The sequence below is a fragment of the Carya illinoinensis genome, chromosome 14, assembly GCF_018687715.1.
Source record: "Carya illinoinensis cultivar Pawnee chromosome 14, C.illinoinensisPawnee_v1, whole genome shotgun sequence".
NCBI lineage: Eukaryota > Viridiplantae > Streptophyta > Magnoliopsida > Fagales > Juglandaceae > Carya > Carya illinoinensis.
Window position 1 is genome coordinate 29,377,655 of NC_056765.1, and position 18,277 is coordinate 29,395,931.

General features: G+C 34.4%; 2 protein-coding genes across 3 annotated transcripts; one reads left to right on the top strand and one right to left on the bottom strand.

Moving 5' to 3' along the window:
• Positions 1-476: 476 nt before the first annotated feature.
• On the bottom strand, positions 477-2,279 carry LOC122293790. Its single transcript, XM_043102261.1, has 3 exons — positions 1,905-2,279; positions 1,331-1,449; positions 477-729 (listed from the first exon to the last, which is right to left on the bottom strand). Exons 1-3 carry the CDS (start codon positions 2,277-2,279, stop codon positions 477-479), a joined length of 747 nt encoding a protein of 248 aa, XP_042958195.1.
• A 10,956-nt stretch (positions 2,280-13,235) lies between these two features.
• Positions 13,236-15,902, top strand: LOC122294471 (scarecrow-like protein 3). Of its 2 annotated transcripts, none has more exons than XM_043103236.1 (2): positions 13,236-13,685; positions 14,167-15,902. In XM_043103236.1, the coding sequence occupies exon 2, from the start codon at positions 14,192-14,194 to the stop codon at positions 15,605-15,607; it is 1,416 nt and encodes a 471-aa protein (XP_042959170.1). In that variant the 5' UTR covers positions 13,236-13,685; positions 14,167-14,191; the 3' UTR covers positions 15,608-15,902. The 2 variants fall into 2 exon arrangements, with proteins under 2 accessions (XP_042959170.1, XP_042959169.1); XM_043103235.1 differs by having other exon boundaries at positions 13,237-13,639.
• Positions 15,903-18,277: the final 2,375 nt, after the last annotated feature.

Consider the following 18,277-nt stretch of genomic DNA (forward strand, 5'->3'; position numbering starts at 1 on the left):
CACCCACTTGAGGAGGAGACCAATAACAATGTAACTGATTTAGTTTCTTAGGTTGATTCCTGATCTCTTTAAACTCCTTTTGCATAAACAAAGCATGTACAACAATCTATTCAAACTGTAGTTCCTTCCCTTCATATATCTTATAATTCCCTTAATAACACATCCCCTAAACAATAAGGAGAAGCTTTATGCTCTTCTTGATGGTTTCAAGTTTGGGATATGTTGACTCCAACAATCAGCAATGAAGGGATAGTAGAAGAGGGCATGAACCAGATTCTCCACATCAATTCCACAAAATATGCACATCTCATCATTTATAACATGTCTTTTCAAATTTTGCAGAGTTGGTAATCCATTTCGACATGCTCTCCAAACAAATACTGAAACTTTATTAGAGACTTTTAACTTCCAAATTTTCTTTCGAATCCATTTCTGACTTGCTGCTATTGAACTTTCCCCCTCTTGATTGCCTTTCTTCATATCACAAAGTAACTTGTAGGCACTTTTTCACTGTATTTCCCATCTTTCTCCTTCTCCCAAATTAGTCTATCTTTATTATTACCAAGTGTGAGTAGATACTTCAACACCTCTGTTGCAGCTCTAGGTTGGAGAACAACCTTTACTTTCTCAAGATCCCACCAATTAGTGTCGCAATCTATAAGACTATCCACTGTTGTATCACTAGTTTGGATTGCACCCTTAGCCATACTTTGATTCATAGTTTTATGCCTAGGTATCCAGTAGTCTTTCTAGAGTCTAACAGTTTTCCCATTCCTCACCCTCCATCTAAAACCTTCTTTCAATAATTGCCTAGATTCTCATATGCCGCGCCAAACATATGAAGAAGATTTGCCAAGCTTAGCATCAAAGAAATCTGTTTGAGGAAAGTACCTTGCTTTAAAAACTTTGTGCAGCAAAGTAGAATCACCAGTCATAATTCTCCAACCCTACTTAGCTAGTAATGACCTATTACAAGTCTTGAGATCTTTGAAATTCCATCTTCAGTTTTGGGTTCACACATTATCTTTCAGCTAACCAAGTGTATTTTGTTCTCCTTCTCTTTCTGCCCCCACCAAAATTTAGCTATCATTTTTTCCAACTCATCACATAAAGTCTTAGGAAGTTTGAAACAACTCATAGTATATGTAGGGATAGACATTGCTACAACCTTTATCAGAATTTTCCTTCCCCCTTAAGACAACAAACGCTCCTTCCATCCTTGAAGTTTCTACCACGCCTTATGTCTAAGTTCAAAGAAAGCTTTATGTTTAGCACGACCAATCATAGGAGGTAAGTCAAGATACTTGTCATACTATTGAAAGCCACTAACCCCCATAGAGACATGAGCTCATCTTGAAGACCGGGACATAGATTCCTGCTAAAAACCATTGAAGTTTTCCCTCTATTAACTTGTTGACTTGAGGCTTCCTCATATTTCTCCAGCAGTTTCTATAATTGCACATTATCATATTCATCAGCTCTACAGAAAGCAACACTATCATTTGCAAACAACAGATGATTAATTCATGGGACTTCGAATTCTTTATTATTCTAAGTGATGTAACGGGAAACCAAACCTTCATTGCACAATAAGAAAATGTAAGGTGACAAAGGATCACCCTGCCTCAACCCACTTGAAGGTATAATAGGACCATAGGGCTTTCCATTGATTAATACAGAAAAGAGACAGATTTAACACACAGCATAATCAAACCTACCCACTTGGCATGACATCCTAATTTCAACATGATATTTTCTAGAAACCTCCACTCAACTCTATCATATGCTTTACTCATATATAATTTAATAGACCTATACCCCACTTTCCCCTTCCTTTTCTGACTTAGAAAATGAACAAGTTCATAAGCGATCAAAATATTATCAATAATAAAATGGCCAGTTACAAAAGCACTCTGTGAACTAGAAATCACATGAGGGAGAATAGCCTTTAGCCTATTTGCTAGCACTTTTGAGATCAATTTATAGCTCACATTACAACGACTAATGAGTCTATAATTGGCAACAATCTCAAGCTTCTTCTTCTTAGAAATGAGAGTAATGAAAGTGTGGTTAAGATCAACAGGAAACTTACCGAAGTTTAAAGCATGTAACACTGCAGAAAGGACATCCTTACCAACTATGTGCCAATATTTTTGATAGAATATTGGTGCCATGCCATTAGGACTTGGAGCTTTTGTTGGGTTCATTTGATGTAAAGCAGTCGCCATCTCCTTTTCAATAAAAATTTGTATGAGTTCTTCATTCATCTCAGGTGTCATTTTGCCAAGTCCAACAAGAAAATCTATGTTTCCTCTACCTCTTAATGTAGTAAATAGGTCATTAAAATAGTCCAAGAATACTGTGTTTTTTCTTTCCTCAATCTGCCATATCCCTTCACTATCTTTCACTTCATTTATGATATTCTTCTTTCTTCTTTGAGAAGCCTTGTTATGAAAAAAGTTAGAATTTTGGTCACCTTCTTCTTTGTCTCCACATGATCTCTTCCCTTTTCAACCAAGTATGTACCTTAGCTCTAGCTTCATTGTACTCTTGGATCCTTATACATCTCGGGTCACTCTGTTGTAATTGTTGAAGTTTAGTTCTAACAAGCTTGATCTTTCTATGTACCAACCCAAAAGTCTTCCTATTCCATTCCTACAACTACTCACTGCATTTTAAAATGTTCTTCATCATAGAATCCATCTCATTGTTATTGACTTCACTCTTCCATGCCTTAACAATAACTTGTTCACAATCAACAACCTCAACCCACATTGCCTCAAATCTAAAAAGTTTTTGATCCCCTCCTTGACATCTTTCAACATCAACTTGTAACATGATAGAAGAGTGATCCGAATAAGCCATTGTCCCATGCATAACCTGCATTGAGTTAAATGGATTCTTCCACCCAAGATTAGCTAAGAACCTGTCTGAACTCTCACTGATGTTGCAATTACTCCTTCTTCTATTGCACCAAGTATATATAGATCCTGAGCACCCCATATCCTTCAACTCATAATCATCAAGAACTGATCTGAAAGCTCTCATCTACTGTTCAGGCCTTGCCTATCCTCCCATTTTTTCCTGATTACTCTGAATTTTATTGAAATCTCCAAAAACTAACCAAGCCTACTCTCCAATACTTTTCAAAGATCTAATCAAACTCCAAGTCTCATATCTTTTATTAGGGTATAGATAACCATAGATACGTATGAGTAACCATTCTTTATTCTCAACAGAACTACCTTTAACACTTGCATGAATTTGGTATCTAGAAAAATTCAAAATATAGAGCAAGATATCCTTCTTCCACAGTAGTGCGATGCCACCACTCATTCCTTCATAATCCACTGCCAAACAATACTAAAAACCCAACCTAAATTTTAAACCTTTCATCCTTTTTGCAAGTAACTTTGTTTAAAAAAAAAAGCATAACATTAGGATCTTCCTCCTTGACAAGATCATGAAGGGCACGAATTCCCAATGGATTTCCAAGCCCATGGGAATTCCAACTTGAGAGTTTCATGGACACCAACCTCTGATAAAATTTGTTTAGTATCATTCTCACAGAGTCCTATAGTTTGAACATGAGATACTGTAGAAGGGCTCTCACACTCCCATTTTCTACTCTTCTTCCTAACCATACCATAACAAACAACATCATCCTCATTAGTAAGGGTTTTTTTCTTTCCAATTTGATACAAAGGTAGGTTAGTAATCGTACCTGATGTACGTGCTCTCTTCTTCCACACACCACTAGACCTTATGTGTTTTCAGCTATTTCTTGATCTTTGGTAGTTTTCAGAGTTTTCCCTTTCATACAACGCCTCACTGAAACATCATCAGACTGTTGGATCAAGTCTGTGCCATTATTGAATGGAAACCCACCATCAAGATGGGCAATATTGGTCTCAGGCCCAAGGCCTAACACAAACTTAGAAGATTGGAAAATCTCATGCGACCCTTTGGTTTGAAATTCCGTTACTTCTGTCATCTCTTTTATTTTCTCCCCCAATTCCCCCTGATTTTCCTCCTTCTGCAGATCACTATCATTTTCTTGCCTTGAACTTTTGAACTCCTCCTCCATTGGTGCACCTTCCTTATCTAAACTTCTAGTTACCAAATTTTTGCCTTTTTCAGCATGCTTAACAAAATTGTGAGGTGTTTCCAAAATCGGATCCTCTATTGAAGGTTGGTCAGCAGGTCTCCCACCACCATTGTCACTGGTATTCCGATGACTCTCCTTCAGCCCAGTTTTTTCTACAACCTTGTTTCCACGAAAGTCCCATCCATTGAAACACTCACTAAGACACTTGCCACTAGTCTCTACTCGTGACTATGTGCCAAATTGTGACGACAGTGCTACTTGTTTATCCTTTTGGTTGCACCCCAAAGGGCCATGAATCATACATCCACAATTGAAACATACCTAGGGTAGCTTCTCATACTTGATAGGTATCCATATCATCGAGCCATTGATCGTTACAGTTCTTCCACGAGCAATCGGTTTTGTGAGGTTTAAGCAAACATTAACCCATAAAAAATTGTCCCATCCCACACCATCATCCTCCACATCCACTTCCCATCGAGTTAACAATTTTTTCACCATAGAGTTAATCCATTCTCGCTAATGGTAGATTGTGAAGGTGAATCCACAACAACTCCTGATCAAAATTCATATGTCGTGGTTGAGTAAACTCATCAAATGGTTTTATAATAAAGAAACTGTTGTAAAAAACCATGGTCTCTCCTCTTGCACTCTTTGCTTATCCGTATGACTAGCAAAGGTCAGAATAAAAAAATCTCATCCTACTTCCTGGAACTTTGCCTGCTTGCTCAATCTCCACACCTTAGTCATAATGGCTTCCAAAATTGACCTCTTTATTGCTCTGTCAACACAAAATTTCCTAATCAAACAAAGTTCTCCATTCCTCTAACCAACTTCCACTTCCTCACTTTCAAGGTCAATCGCAACATCCTCCTCTTCTATAAGATGTAATTATCCCCACATCTCCTCTAGTTTTTCCATGATGGCCCACTGTAATAATAAACCTTTCCCCTTTTGACAACACCACCACAACGGTAGCGACTCTACCCCACCACATTTACCTCTCCGAGAGAGAGCCTAGAGAGGAGACTCTATATAAAAGAGAATCTATTCCAGATGTTTAAATTCTTTGCATAACTGTATTCCCTTAAAAAATACTAAAAAATAGTAATATCTACCATTAAAAATAAGGTTTTTTTTTTTATAAAAATTTTAAATTTTTTTATTTTTTTCAAAAGGAGCATGGACTTCAATATTTTAGAACTATACAAATCATTTCCTTAACAACAATAGAAGTGTTACACACAAAGGGTATCCATAAAATTAAACTTACAATAAAAATGAGAAGTTCCCTTGTATGGTCATTAAATCTATTATTCAATTTTTACAACCAAAAGTCTATTGTAGCAGTAAATATATCAGCAAGCAATGTCTAGTCAACTTGACTATGAGATTTATCTTAAGCTTTAGTATAATGACCAATGACCATTCATATTAGGAATATCAGTTCGATGTTGTTCGCAAAATGTTTAATATCAGCAAGGAAAGATTCCCACCCATCATCTCTCAGATTTTGAATTAGTATTGTTGTAGTTGAAACTAGACTCATGGCATTCACAATGTCTTGGAAATATTTTTGCAAAGATTGGCAAAATACATTAGTGACTCCCACGATTTTTTTCATCATCTGTAATATCAGAATAAATCCAAATGATGTTAATACCATGTAAACTGCTTCAGCATCACCATATTGAGAATAATTTGATCTCTAATTTGATATAATATTGATAATTGAGCAAGTAGCACCAAACATCCTCATTAAGGTTCAAACAGATTAAAAATGAGGTCTCCATCTATTATCTCCAGCTCATTATAGCGTACCAATTTGATTTACCCATTTTCCAGTCTCAATTTTATTGGAAGCTATCAAACTCCAACAGCTAGAACATATTGCAAATCATCATTATTTTTAGAAGAACCAACAACAATATTGATAATGGCTATCAAATGGACAAAGAACTAATAAACATGTTTGGCTTCTCTAGAGGTTGCAATTAAGGCTAATTGTAGTTTATAAGCCCAACAATGCACATAATATGCACGAGGACAATCTTTAAGAAATAAAGCTTGTAATCCATTCCATTCATTATGCATATTACTTCATCCATCATATCTCTAACCTCAAATATTATCAATTTGGAGACCGTAGCAAGAAAGAACAAGACATATCTCATTTTTTAGAGTTAGTGTCATAGTATATTTGACATGCACAATATGAAAAAATCACTCTTTAATAACGTTATCTTTAACATTAAACCTAAAAAAGATAGACATTTGTTCTTTTTTGGACTCATCCTAAGCTTAGTCAACAAGAATAAAAATTTTGGCATCCTCGATTTCTTTGTGAATTACATTTCGCACTTTATTTGCATATCTATCCAAATTTCCTCTTGAATTTTGGGTGATTTATATTTGGCATTTTGTAGAGCATTTTCCATGATAACTCCATCAACTTAATCATTATAACTTGCTAGAAGTTTTATCATTGCAATGAAGTTACCTTGATTTTTGGAATTAGAGTTTTTATCATGACTTCTAAAGGCACAAGCTTGGAATGTATGCCATCGAACACTATCTATCGAAGTTTTGAACCATAATCGATTATTCCCCATCTCTTGTAATACTTATTTTTCAACTACTTGTCAATATATCTTGAATGATTTATTAGATCTTCACAACATTTCAAAACATTTTTATGTGGTGAATTTGGATCTCTCCTCACATGTCCTATTAAAGGACAATTCATTCTATGATTTATTTTTTTTTTCAATTGTCAAAACCATTTATCGGTAAATGCATATGATCCTGGACGGCCAGTTGATTTCTTAGCAAAAATATAGCATGGAATACAATATACAATATTCTTCAATAGTGAGTACTTCAACCAATTTGAATATCTTTAAAATCAAGAGAATTGAAATTGGCGACATGGATTACTTGTTCTTGAAAATGGATATTTTGTTTAGGTTGATATAGACCGGCTTTAAGATAGGCACGTTGGATGTCATCTTGTAGGTTAGTAGAAAATTCGTACATTTGTGGATGTAATCCTGGATCAAGTTCTAAAGCAGTAGCATCTGTCTCTTCAAGATGCATTCTTGAACTTTTTAGAGGGACACTCATCAGTGGCAAAAGCATCATGTTTCATTGTTATCGAGCTCTTTAAACGTATATTAATTTTTGAATTATCCACATCTTTCTTTTTAAAAAAAGAATCAATTGTTCTCAGCTTACTCATATTTTTTTGTACTTTAAGAAAAATTTATAGATCAAGAATAAACCTTAAAAGTACCTAATGATATAAAAATTGTTAGAATTTTTTTTTTTTTTTTTTTTTGGTATAGTTTGTATTACTATTAATAAGTAAGTGAAGCAAAAAAAAAAAAAAAAACATGTGAATAACAAATAAATTCTTCACAAAATAATCATTTGATGTTAATACATATTTTTTTCTTTTCTTTTATTCAACTTCAATTAAATACTACAAATTTGATATAATTCTCAAGATCTCATCCCATTTGTGAGCAAACAAGCTGGCCTAGTGGCCTATCAAAAAGTGTACAGGCAAGATCAAGGACCTTTCACAAAATAATTGTCAAGAAATTTCTAGTTCTTTCAACATAGTTACATAATACTCCACGTTGTCATCACCTCAATTTTTTTCATCATGTAAATAGTCTAGGCTTAACTAACTTCAAAAAATTTATATATGTCAAAATATATAGAATTAAAAGAGGGATTAAAAAATCTTATTATGAAAATTGGAAGTCTAAGCTTCTCAACAAGGTGCAAGATCCTACAACAGCAACCAACAAGCCAACAATTATACAATTTTCAAACTCTAGCCTCTATGTCGCGAAGAGCAAACAAAAGAAAGAAGAAAAAAAGTATAACACAATTATAAGAGGAGAAGAAAAACAAGTGGAAGACAATGATAAGAGCTTCTTTTGTTATAAAAATCGGGAAAGATAAACTGCTAGAGCAAAAGGTAGGAACTCCTATGCAGCAAGAGTAGATCTCCAAGTTACTTGGTTCAGATCTAGTGGTTGAGTTTAAAAGGGGTTAGAAAAATAAGGTTGCGGATGCTCTATCTAGAAGGGATGATGGTGCTAAGTAGGAAATGGAAGTTAGTATCTCAGACTTGTCTATTCCAACTACATAATGGTGGGAAGAAGTTAAGGCATGCTATGCTAAAGACGCTTATACAATGAGGGCTTGATCTCTCAACATGAGATATGAACTTTACCCCTAGAAAATCTCGAGGCTGAAGCTCCTATAGTTACTTCATAGTAGTCCCTTAGGTGGGCATTCAAGGTATGATAAGACCCTACATTGAATCAAAATTGAGTTCTTCTAGTTGGGCTAAAGGCAGATACAAAAAGGTTCATTAGGGAATGTGAGATTTTTTAGGGTGTTAAGGTAGACCAGTCCAAACCCAATGGCCAATTGCAACCCCTCCTCATTCCGTCTCAGCCATGGACTCACATCACTATGGATTTTTTGGAAGGTTTTCCATTTTCTTAAGGGTACAATAGTCTTTGAGTTGTAGTGGACAGACTTAGTAAATTCGCCCATTTCACTCCCTTAACCCACCCTTTTTCAGCTAAAACAATGGCTCAAATTTTCATCAAATGCATCCTCAAACTATATAGAATGCCCCATTTTATCATTTCAAATAGAGAGAGTAATTTCATTAGTCTCTTTTAGCAAGAGCTATTTAGATCTCATGGTATACAATTAGCCTTAAGCACGTCTTATCAACCCTAAACTAATGGTTAGACCGAGAATGTCAATAAATGTTTGGAAAATTACCTAAGAAGTTTTGTGGGAGACCAACCTAAGGGGTGGGCTAAGTGGGTACCCTTAGCTAAGTGGTCGTATAACACCTCTCAACACTCATCTACCAGTATGACACCCTTTGAAGCCCTCTACGACTATGCACACCCACGTCTACTCCCCTATGTTCTTGGGACTACGACGGTTGAAGCATTGGACGAGAACATTCAGTCCAAGGACGAGAACATATACTCCAGCTACTGTGACACAATCTACAAAAGGCACAAGAGCGGATGAAAAAAATATGCAGATATGAAACAAAAGGAACAAACTTTCGAGATTGGGGAGTGGGTTTACCTCAGATCAGTCTTACCGTCAACTATATGTGGCTTACCAACAAAACCTTAAGCTCACACCTCACTTTTTTGGTCCCCTCAAAATCACCTATTGAAATTTTCTTTCTATCAATTAAGGGAAATTAGGCACGTGCATTGCACATGCACGCCACACTAGTTTATTATAACGTAGTAGCTCATTGTTGGGAAAATAAAGGGCCATGAGAACTTAACACTCGCTGACACCTAAAAATTTGATGAGGTAAGTGCATGTGCTATCTTGCCTTAGATATAATAATAATATATGTTCCTGTGAATTAACTAAGCTCATGGTAGTGAGAAGTACAAGAACACATGAGTAATGTTACGTATAGTTACTTTTGTGTACTCTCTCTATACTCTATTGATGTAATTGACTTTATCAATTTTTTTTAATACACAATCAATCATATCAGTAGAATGCACAAAAGAGTACACAAAAGTGATTGTATATAAAATTTTTGATCAAATAATGGATATTCAATTATATAGATCAATTTAAATACGGGTAACTAAGCTAAATGGATTATACTATCAAATCTTAACACAACTATTTTAAATAATGGATGATATGACATGATCTATTTAATAATTATTTATAAATGGATTAACACGACATGATTTATTTCAATCCCTTTTATATAAATGGTTTGAATTAACCCGTTTAACCTATTTAAGCCGATTAACATAATCTCACAAAAAAAAAATCAAAATCTATAATTATTAATAGTTACAATATCTCAAAAAAAGAAAAGACTACCTATTGACAAAAGTTATCAATATTTTTTAGATTTTAATCTATAATTAATAATAAAATCAATATTACAAACAAAACTAATATTGCAAATCAACAATAACAAATATGAGCATATATTCAAAATCACAATTCCAATAACAAAAATATAAGTATAATAAAAATATTAATATTACAACTTAATAATAAAAAATTTATAATTTTAAAATAAAATTTAAACGAATTATTATAAATTAATTTCAGATTAAATGAAATGACCTCCTTATTAATCATATTTTAATAAATCAATCCGTTTTGATACTGATTTATATAAAATCAAACCCAATAATTTTATTTCATATTAAATTTATGGTAATGTGTAACAAGAAGGCGAAAAACATTTAATACAAAAGGTCATGACACATCATATTTTATAAGACAAGACACATATATGACCCCACGTGCACAAAGATCCAATGGTGAAGTGAGAGCATTTAATGCAACTATCAAAGACATAATTATGCATCTCAAATAACGACTAAATTAAAACAAAATATAATTACGTGAATTGAAACGCTCGGAACCTTTACCATCTAAAAGCTCATAAAGTTTCTTCTCAAGAACGTAATTTAAGCATCCAAGTATTTCCACACCAGACACTCCCTGGCCCCTGCAACTCCCTGGTCCCTGCAAGCTTTGTTTGCTTGGCAAGAACCTTCAATGAGGAGGCAGAGGATCAAGTTCTTGGTATCGACAACCATACCAACTAACAGAGATAACTGACCCCTCCATCCTGAACAAAAGTCTCTACCTATAGAGAATATGCGAGTGCATTAGAATGAAGGGCTGGTGGGTGCAATGCAACTAGTTGGTGCAAGGCCCTATTTTTTTTAATGGGTTTCTCCCTTTATGTAGTTTGGGTCTTAATGCAACAATGGGCAACACAATTGGGGCAAGTCCCATCTCTCATTTCTGGATGGCCCACTCCCACAAAGTGGAACTCATTCGAAGGCATCATAATGCCACATTGCCACTTTTAGGCAAAAAAAATTAAAAAAAAAAATACTCCTGCGATTCCATTAGGATGTCATCTTCCACTTCAAAGGAGACCGAAAAGGAAATCCACTTTGTATGTGTTGAGCTTGCTGCTCCTTTCATCTTTCTTTTATGGTTCAGCATTTCATTCTCTGTCTGAGACTGCTATATATGCAGGGGGCATTCTCAAATCTCCCTTGAGTAGACAGATGGGTTGAGTTTAGAGCGCGGATTTAGGACTTCACAATCAAAGCCATGAGTTCACGCATGGCACACCACTATATCACTACGTTTGTCCCCCGACATGAATGGTTTTAGACTTTCTTTTCAGCACTCAAATCCCTTTTGGTTAAGGCTCTCTCTCTCTCTCTCTCTCTCTCTCTCTCTCTCTTAACACGAAAAAAAGAGTTAGATTATGACTCTCAAATTCATTAATAATTTTTCTAATTTTTTGCATTATTTTCTTTCCTTCCAAACAATAATTCAATATTTGTTTTTCTTTAAAAAAAAAAAAGTGACTTCATTTAATTTAAAATATCATGGGGTCAAGCCTCGAACACGTCCTCTTACTGCTGGTGGCCACGTGAATCCATGGAGTACTTGAGGAAACATAGTATCTACCTACTCAACTTTGTCACATTTATGACAATGATGTCACTATGTATTTTATGGATTAAATGCTTTCTACACTCATCACATCCATCTTAGTTTTGAAACTTTTTTTTCAACAATTTACCATAGAGATTATGTTCTTAGATTTCCATCTAATGTATTATATTATCGCATAAAAAAATATTAATTTTTTGATTTTTTATTTATTAATTGTTACAAAATTCATTACAAGCGTCGAGTTTATTCGCGAATTTAGAATTAGTAAAATTCTAAAAATTAATGCATATCTTTAGTTCACATCTATCTCTTATTTATAGAATAAATCTCATAAACTATGATTTTTATTTTTTTTGGGAGAGAATATAAAAGAATCGCAACTATTTTTGAATGGACAGGAGTTGAACAAAGGAAGAAGAAATAACACACAGTTGCATTCAACTGTAACCATGACCCAAAGTCTGAAGACAATGAATGACGTTCTGGAACATGTCGTAGATAATGCATGTACAGTTGGCCCGCCGAGAAAATGAAAGCCACACCTAAAGTACCACATGCTGGCCACGACGTAACAGAGCCCAAACACGTAACGACAGTTACCTAGAGAGTTGGTTGTATGAAAGCTTTTGATGGAAATTTCGTAATAGAAGTTAAGGTGAAATGTATGTACATACGTTGCTCTTTTCTTTAAAAAAAATTATTTTTAAGATATTATTATCATTCTTAAATTATACCAGTTTAGCCCGATTAATAACTATGTTACTACTATTCTTTTCAACCAAATTACATGCTTATTACTTATAAATTGATGTGATAGGTTTTCACTTTAGCAAGATATCTATCTTGTTTGAATATTGAGTTGAGTTGAGATCTTTATAAGTAGTAGTGAATTAAAATTTATAAAGTAGGTTTTATAGAGTCTATCTAAGATGAATTTAAATGTGTTTAGATGTTAATAGATTTAGATGTATTTATTGAAAGTTAAAAAAGATTGTTGGTTCGCGTGTAAAGATGTGTTAAGTTGAAAAAAATTATAGATCTTATATATAAAATTAGACTATTTAATAATTTGAATATTGACTATTTATATATTAAAATTAATTTAAAATTAGATTGCAGTTCAAGTTTCAAACGAGAGCTTAATATTTAAAAATAGATAAAATTTGCAAATAAAATCATTCGAGATAGATATATTGATGTTTAATGGTGTCGGCAAAATAACGAATTTCTTTGAAATATTATGGAGAAAATTGGGATGGAAATTGATTTTCAAAATTGACAGCCAAGACTCCACGAGGAGAGATAAATGTGCGATCTAGTTTTGGCTGTTTTTCTTAACCTTCTTGGCCAGCAGCCTCTTTGTCCTTTTAACCGAAGAAGATAAGACCAATTGTATGGTCATTGCCTTTGAAAGAAAACAAAATGAGGGTTTTGGAAGTATGTTGGGAGCTTTCTTGTAATTCCCACACTGAACCCCACTAGGAAACAAAACTGAGGGCAATTTGTTTTATCCTTGTAATGGCATGTTTGGATCGGAGCCACCTTTGGGTATATTAAGAAGTCACCAGACAGCCCTGATTCCCTGCTCACCTAATGTAATGACAAAAAACCTAAGAAAATAAAAGTGGAAGTTTCAGAGGGTGTGAAAAGAAAGACGATTTCTAGAGAGAGCTTTGGAGAGAGAGAGAGAGCGCAAACGAAAAGGCTCACCTTCTCACAAATTCCATGTTCCACTTGGGGGAAGGGGAGGGACAACAAAACAGTAACGACAAAAAGACTCCTCCACGCATTGTCGACAACGTAGCCATGAACAAGTCCTTCCAAACAAGAGAGTAGCTTTAATTAAGCCAAGTTGAATTTTTTTCTGCGATACAGAGAAAACCCCAGCCCCCCTCCCCAAAAAACCCATAAGATCAGCTCGGTGTTCTTAGAGAGAGATTAGAGAAGCAATCTTCGGAATTCTCAAGGGGCTCTATGTGGGTTCTTGATCAATTACAAAACCCAGTAAGGATTTGGCTGTTCCTGTTTTAGTAGGCTAGTTCTGGTTCTGGTATGGTTAAGCTGGTTCTGTTTGTCTTCTTTCTTCAGTTTGTGACTGTTTAGGTGCTTTTCTTTGTCATTTTGAACTAAATTGTTGAAATTTTGAATACCTTTTGAGCTTGTTTTGGGAATATTTCATTTCTGATCATTCTCTCCAATTTAGGTCCGTTTGTTGTTTAATCTTAGCCTTCTGCTTGTTTTACCTGTTCTTTCTTCCTTGCATGGTGATCTGGTTTATTTGTTAGATTCTTCACCTCTTAGACTCACAACCAAGCCCTCAAAGCACTCTGATCCTGCATTCGTTTACTTTGTTATTGTGAATTAGTGAAAGGCCTCTAAAACATTTTTATGCAAATTTGGCGCTTGCATGAACAATCTGCTGTGTCGTTAGAAGACTTGGGCTTTCTCATAGTTTAGATTCTTTTTTGAGGTGAGTGTCGTTCTCCTCCTGTTGACAATTATTGTCTGTCTTTGTTCCCCGATTCCCCCAGTTGTTGTGATCGTTATAAAGCACCAATGTTTCAAGAAGAAGGGTCTTCGTCTGTTACTTCATCACCTCTCCAATTATTTTCCATGATGTCACCTCCACCAAGCTTAGGATCACCGTACCCGTGGCTTAAAGAACTTAAATCCGAAGAGCGGGGTTTGTACTTGATCCACTTATTGCTCACTTGTGCAAATCATGTTGCTGCTGGTAGTCTTGAAAATGCAAATATTGCCCTTGAGCAGATCTCCCTACTTGCTTCTCCTGATGGTGATACCATGCAGCGCATGGCTGCATACTTCACTGAAGCACTTGCTGATAGAATCCTAAAAGCTTGGCCTGGTCTTCACAAAGCCCTTAATTCCACTAGAATATCTTTGGTGTCGGAAGAAATTCTTGTTCAGAAACTGTTTTTTGAGATGTTTCCCTTCTTGAAGGTGGCCTTTGTGCTCACAAACCAGGCCATTATTGAAGCTATGGAAGGGGAAAAGGTGGTTCATATCGTTGACCTGAATGCTGCTGAACCTGCCCAATGGGTTGCTCTTATTCAAGTTTTGAGTACACGACCTGAAGGCCCACCCCATTTGAGAATTACCGGGGTCCATCAACAGAAAGAGGTACTGGATCAAATGGCGTATAGACTGACCGAAGAAGCTGAAAAATTGGATATACCATTTCAGTTCAATGCCGTGGTTAGCAAATTAGATAATCTGGATTTTGAAAAGCTCCGTGTGAAAACTGGGGAGGCTCTAGCAATCTGCTCAGTTCTCCAATTGCATTCCTTGTTGGCCTTCGATGATGAACTCTTGAGAAAGAAATCCCCAGTAGCATCAAAGAATCTGAATGGAATTCACTTACCTAGAGTCCTGCAGATTAACCAAAGCACACTTGGTGAGCTGCTCGAGAAAGATTTAGTTAACGGGCATAGCCAGAGTCCTGATTCAGCCTCTTCATCACCCATATCCTCTAATCCTTCGGCAAAGATGGATAACCTTCTTAATGCCTTGTGGGGTTTCACACCAAAGCTCATGATAATAACAGAACAAGATTCTAACCACAATGGATCAACTCTAATGGAGAGGCTTTTGGAAGCTCTTCACTCCTATGCAGCATTGTTTGACTGTTTGGAGTCTACTGCACCGAGAACATCATTGGAGAGATTGAAGTTAGAGAAGATGCTGTTTGGGGAGGAAATTAAGAACATTATAGCATGTGAAGGATCTGAGAGGAAAGAAAGGCATGAAAAGCTTGGGAAGTGGATTCAAAGGTTTGATTTGGCTGGGTTTGGGAATGTGCCTTTAAGCTATTACGGTATGTTGCAGGCAACAAGATTGTTGCAAGGTTTTGGTTGTGATGGGTATAAGGTCAAGGAAGAGAACGGTTGTGTGGTAATATGCTGGCAAGACCGAGCTTTGTTTTCAGTATCGGCTTGGAGGTGTAAAAGATGAGATTTTCAGAAATTCTGATCTCCCAGGTTTTAGTACTTGTTCTTTCCTTTTTTGTGTGAAAGAATTTTGTTAGCCTGCAATTGAATACTGTTAAAGAGTGTTCTAAATGGTCTTTCACTTAGCCAGCCTAAAAAATAGGCTGTCTTCTTTTATTACCTACATACAGAATTTGTTTAATTCTTCTCATTTTATATCTAATGGAACCTTTAACTAATGTTTGGTTTGTATCTGTATAAAGTCTTGTATTTATCAAAATTGTTGTCCGAGCACATTCTTGTGCTGTTGTGCACATGAATTTCTAGTGTTTCAGTCGAATTGCATGGCTTTAAACTTTGTTCTGCAGCAATGCTCGCATCTGGTTTGATCATTTCTGCATTGAAAATTAAACCATCATGTTTCTGTTTTTATTTAGAAATTTATTGCAGACAAAAGAAACGTACGTCAGAATAGTTCACACCATTGTCTAAATTAGCAATGATAATGCTTAATGAACTGCAGTATAGACTTTGCAGCATATTTTCTCTCATTCTGTCATTGTTTCACCAATGTGCAAAGTTTCAAGTCTCGTCAGTTTGTGAGATAACTTTTCTGATCAAATATTTCCCGATCTCGAATCGCAGTAAAATACTACAAATAATTAGGAAGACTCTTTAGAGTCCGTAGCAATAACAAATATGATTGAAAAACTCTATTTATTATCCTTTTTATTATTATTTTCATATCATTTCTTGACATGGCATTAAATGATTGGCTCACAAGTAGAATATAATAAATGGTTTTTAATTATTTAATATCATATTATGAAATAGTGAGAAGATGATGATAAAATGAATGATGAGAAACATTAGTTAAAAAGATTATTAGAATTGAGCAACCATGACAATGATAAACAATTGTTGTAAAAATAATTACAAGATGGTAATATTCAATAATATCTATGAGATAGATAATTATGACAAAATGACATCTCACCAGACAAAATGACAGAATTCTTTAACAAGTCAAAATATCCATTGGCTAAAGAGTTCTAAAGGAGATTGAAAAGAATAAAGAAAGAGTCCACTTCATGAAAGATTGATGTTCTATCTTTTACCAAATATCTCTTGCTGTACCAAAAAAAAAAAAAACAACCGTCTTAGGCCACCAATTTAAAGCAAATTGAGAAGCTGACCAATAAATTAGATAAGAAAAAATTAGAATAATTTGCATCAATAATAATAAATTATTTATTTAATAATATTGACAGGACAGCACCTCAGGAGAGTTTAGCCACTGATAATTATAACAATAAGGTTGAACACCTCTTGGTGCAAATAATTTTGAGGTCACACCTTTGATGAAAAGTGAGAGATTTAATCAGTTTAGTATAAGAAAATTTTTAAAAGTGCGGTGCACGGGACTGAAAATTACCCTGCAGGACCTTGGAGAGATTTCCTGACATAAAAAAAATAAATAAGTAACAATAACATTAATAATAGATGGTTCATGAAGTGACGAATGGGTTGATGATAAGGGCAAATTGCCACCGGCCAGCTAGAGCTCATCATGTATCCAATTGCAGCAAAATAGCATCACCAAAAGTGTTTCTTCATAGTCAAAAGCCCATAACAAAACAATGAAATGCATTATTTTTAGAGTTTTGTTATTCATTATTTTCACATAACACACTTATCTTTATTTTTAAATTTTTTTAATTTTATTCTTTTTAAACTAATTAAATTCTTTTACTTATCATCTATACACTATACCTTTGGTAAGAGAAAAAATAAAAAATAAAAATATTAAATTATATATAATGTATAGTGTGAAGATGATGAATAGAATTTTTTTTATATTTATTAAATGGGCCTTGGAGCAACCGTATTGGAAGACCCGACAGTCATTGGATTTGGGAGAGTTCCTCAGCCAAGTTTTGATATTTATAAGTTAAATAAAAATAATATTAAATACAGTTTTAGAGTGTAATTTATGTATATTTTTTTAAAAAATAGTTTATTAATAAAATAATAATTTTTTTCACGTGAATTTTCGATTTATCTATTTTTTTAAAAAAAAATATGCGAGATTTATACATTCAATATAAATACCATTTTTCTAAAAAAAAAAAAAATTTAAATCATGCATATGGAGTTTGGACCATCATTCATATATATTATATTAATTATTTAAGAGAGAATTCATATGATTATTTGCTTTGATTTCAATCACAATAGATGAAAATCAAAATATTTTTCATAACAAAAGAAAGATCAAACATATATTTTAGTGGGCTCCACTACCTCTGCATAATAAAAATATATTTCGCAAAAGACTAGATCGAGGGCCATTAATTTTGGCTTTATTTTTACGGTATAATGATATTGATATTGTTGAGTTTAAGATGACATGCAGTTTATGTAATCATGCCTTGGGAACTGTATAGCCTGAAAGAATGATATCAAAATACTAATTTACTTGGGCGCTTTGAGAAAAAAAAATTGAGTAATGCTATTATGTATACTTGTTGGTTATGTAAGCGTTGAGTAATATTTTTTTTTTTTTAAATTGAGTTTATTATTAAAAATTAATGTTTTTTTTTCATGTGAATCATGTACTTAATCTATTTTTTCGAAGAAATTGTGCGGCGGTGCTTACAAACTTTACGATTGCAAATATCATTTCTTAAAAGAA

What these genes read in the sequence shown, in the direction of transcription:
- LOC122294471 (XM_043103236.1), top strand. Translation starts at nt 14,192, where the DNA reads ATGTTTCAAGAAGAAGGGTCTTCGTCTGTTACTTCATCACCTCTCCAA.
- LOC122293790 (XM_043102261.1), bottom strand. Translation starts at nt 2,279, where the DNA reads ATGACACCTGAGATGAATGAAGAACTCATACAAATTTTTATTGAAAAG. An exon ending in CTAGTTCACAGAGTGCTTTT is followed by an intron (nt 1,450 to 1,904) that starts GTAACTGGCCAT and finishes GTGCAATTATAG; the next exon opens with AAACTGCTGGAGAAATATGA. An exon ending in GAGCTCATGTCTCTATGGGG is followed by an intron (nt 730 to 1,330) that starts GTTAGTGGCTTT and finishes CTGGATACCTAG; the next exon opens with GCATAAAACTATGAATCAAA.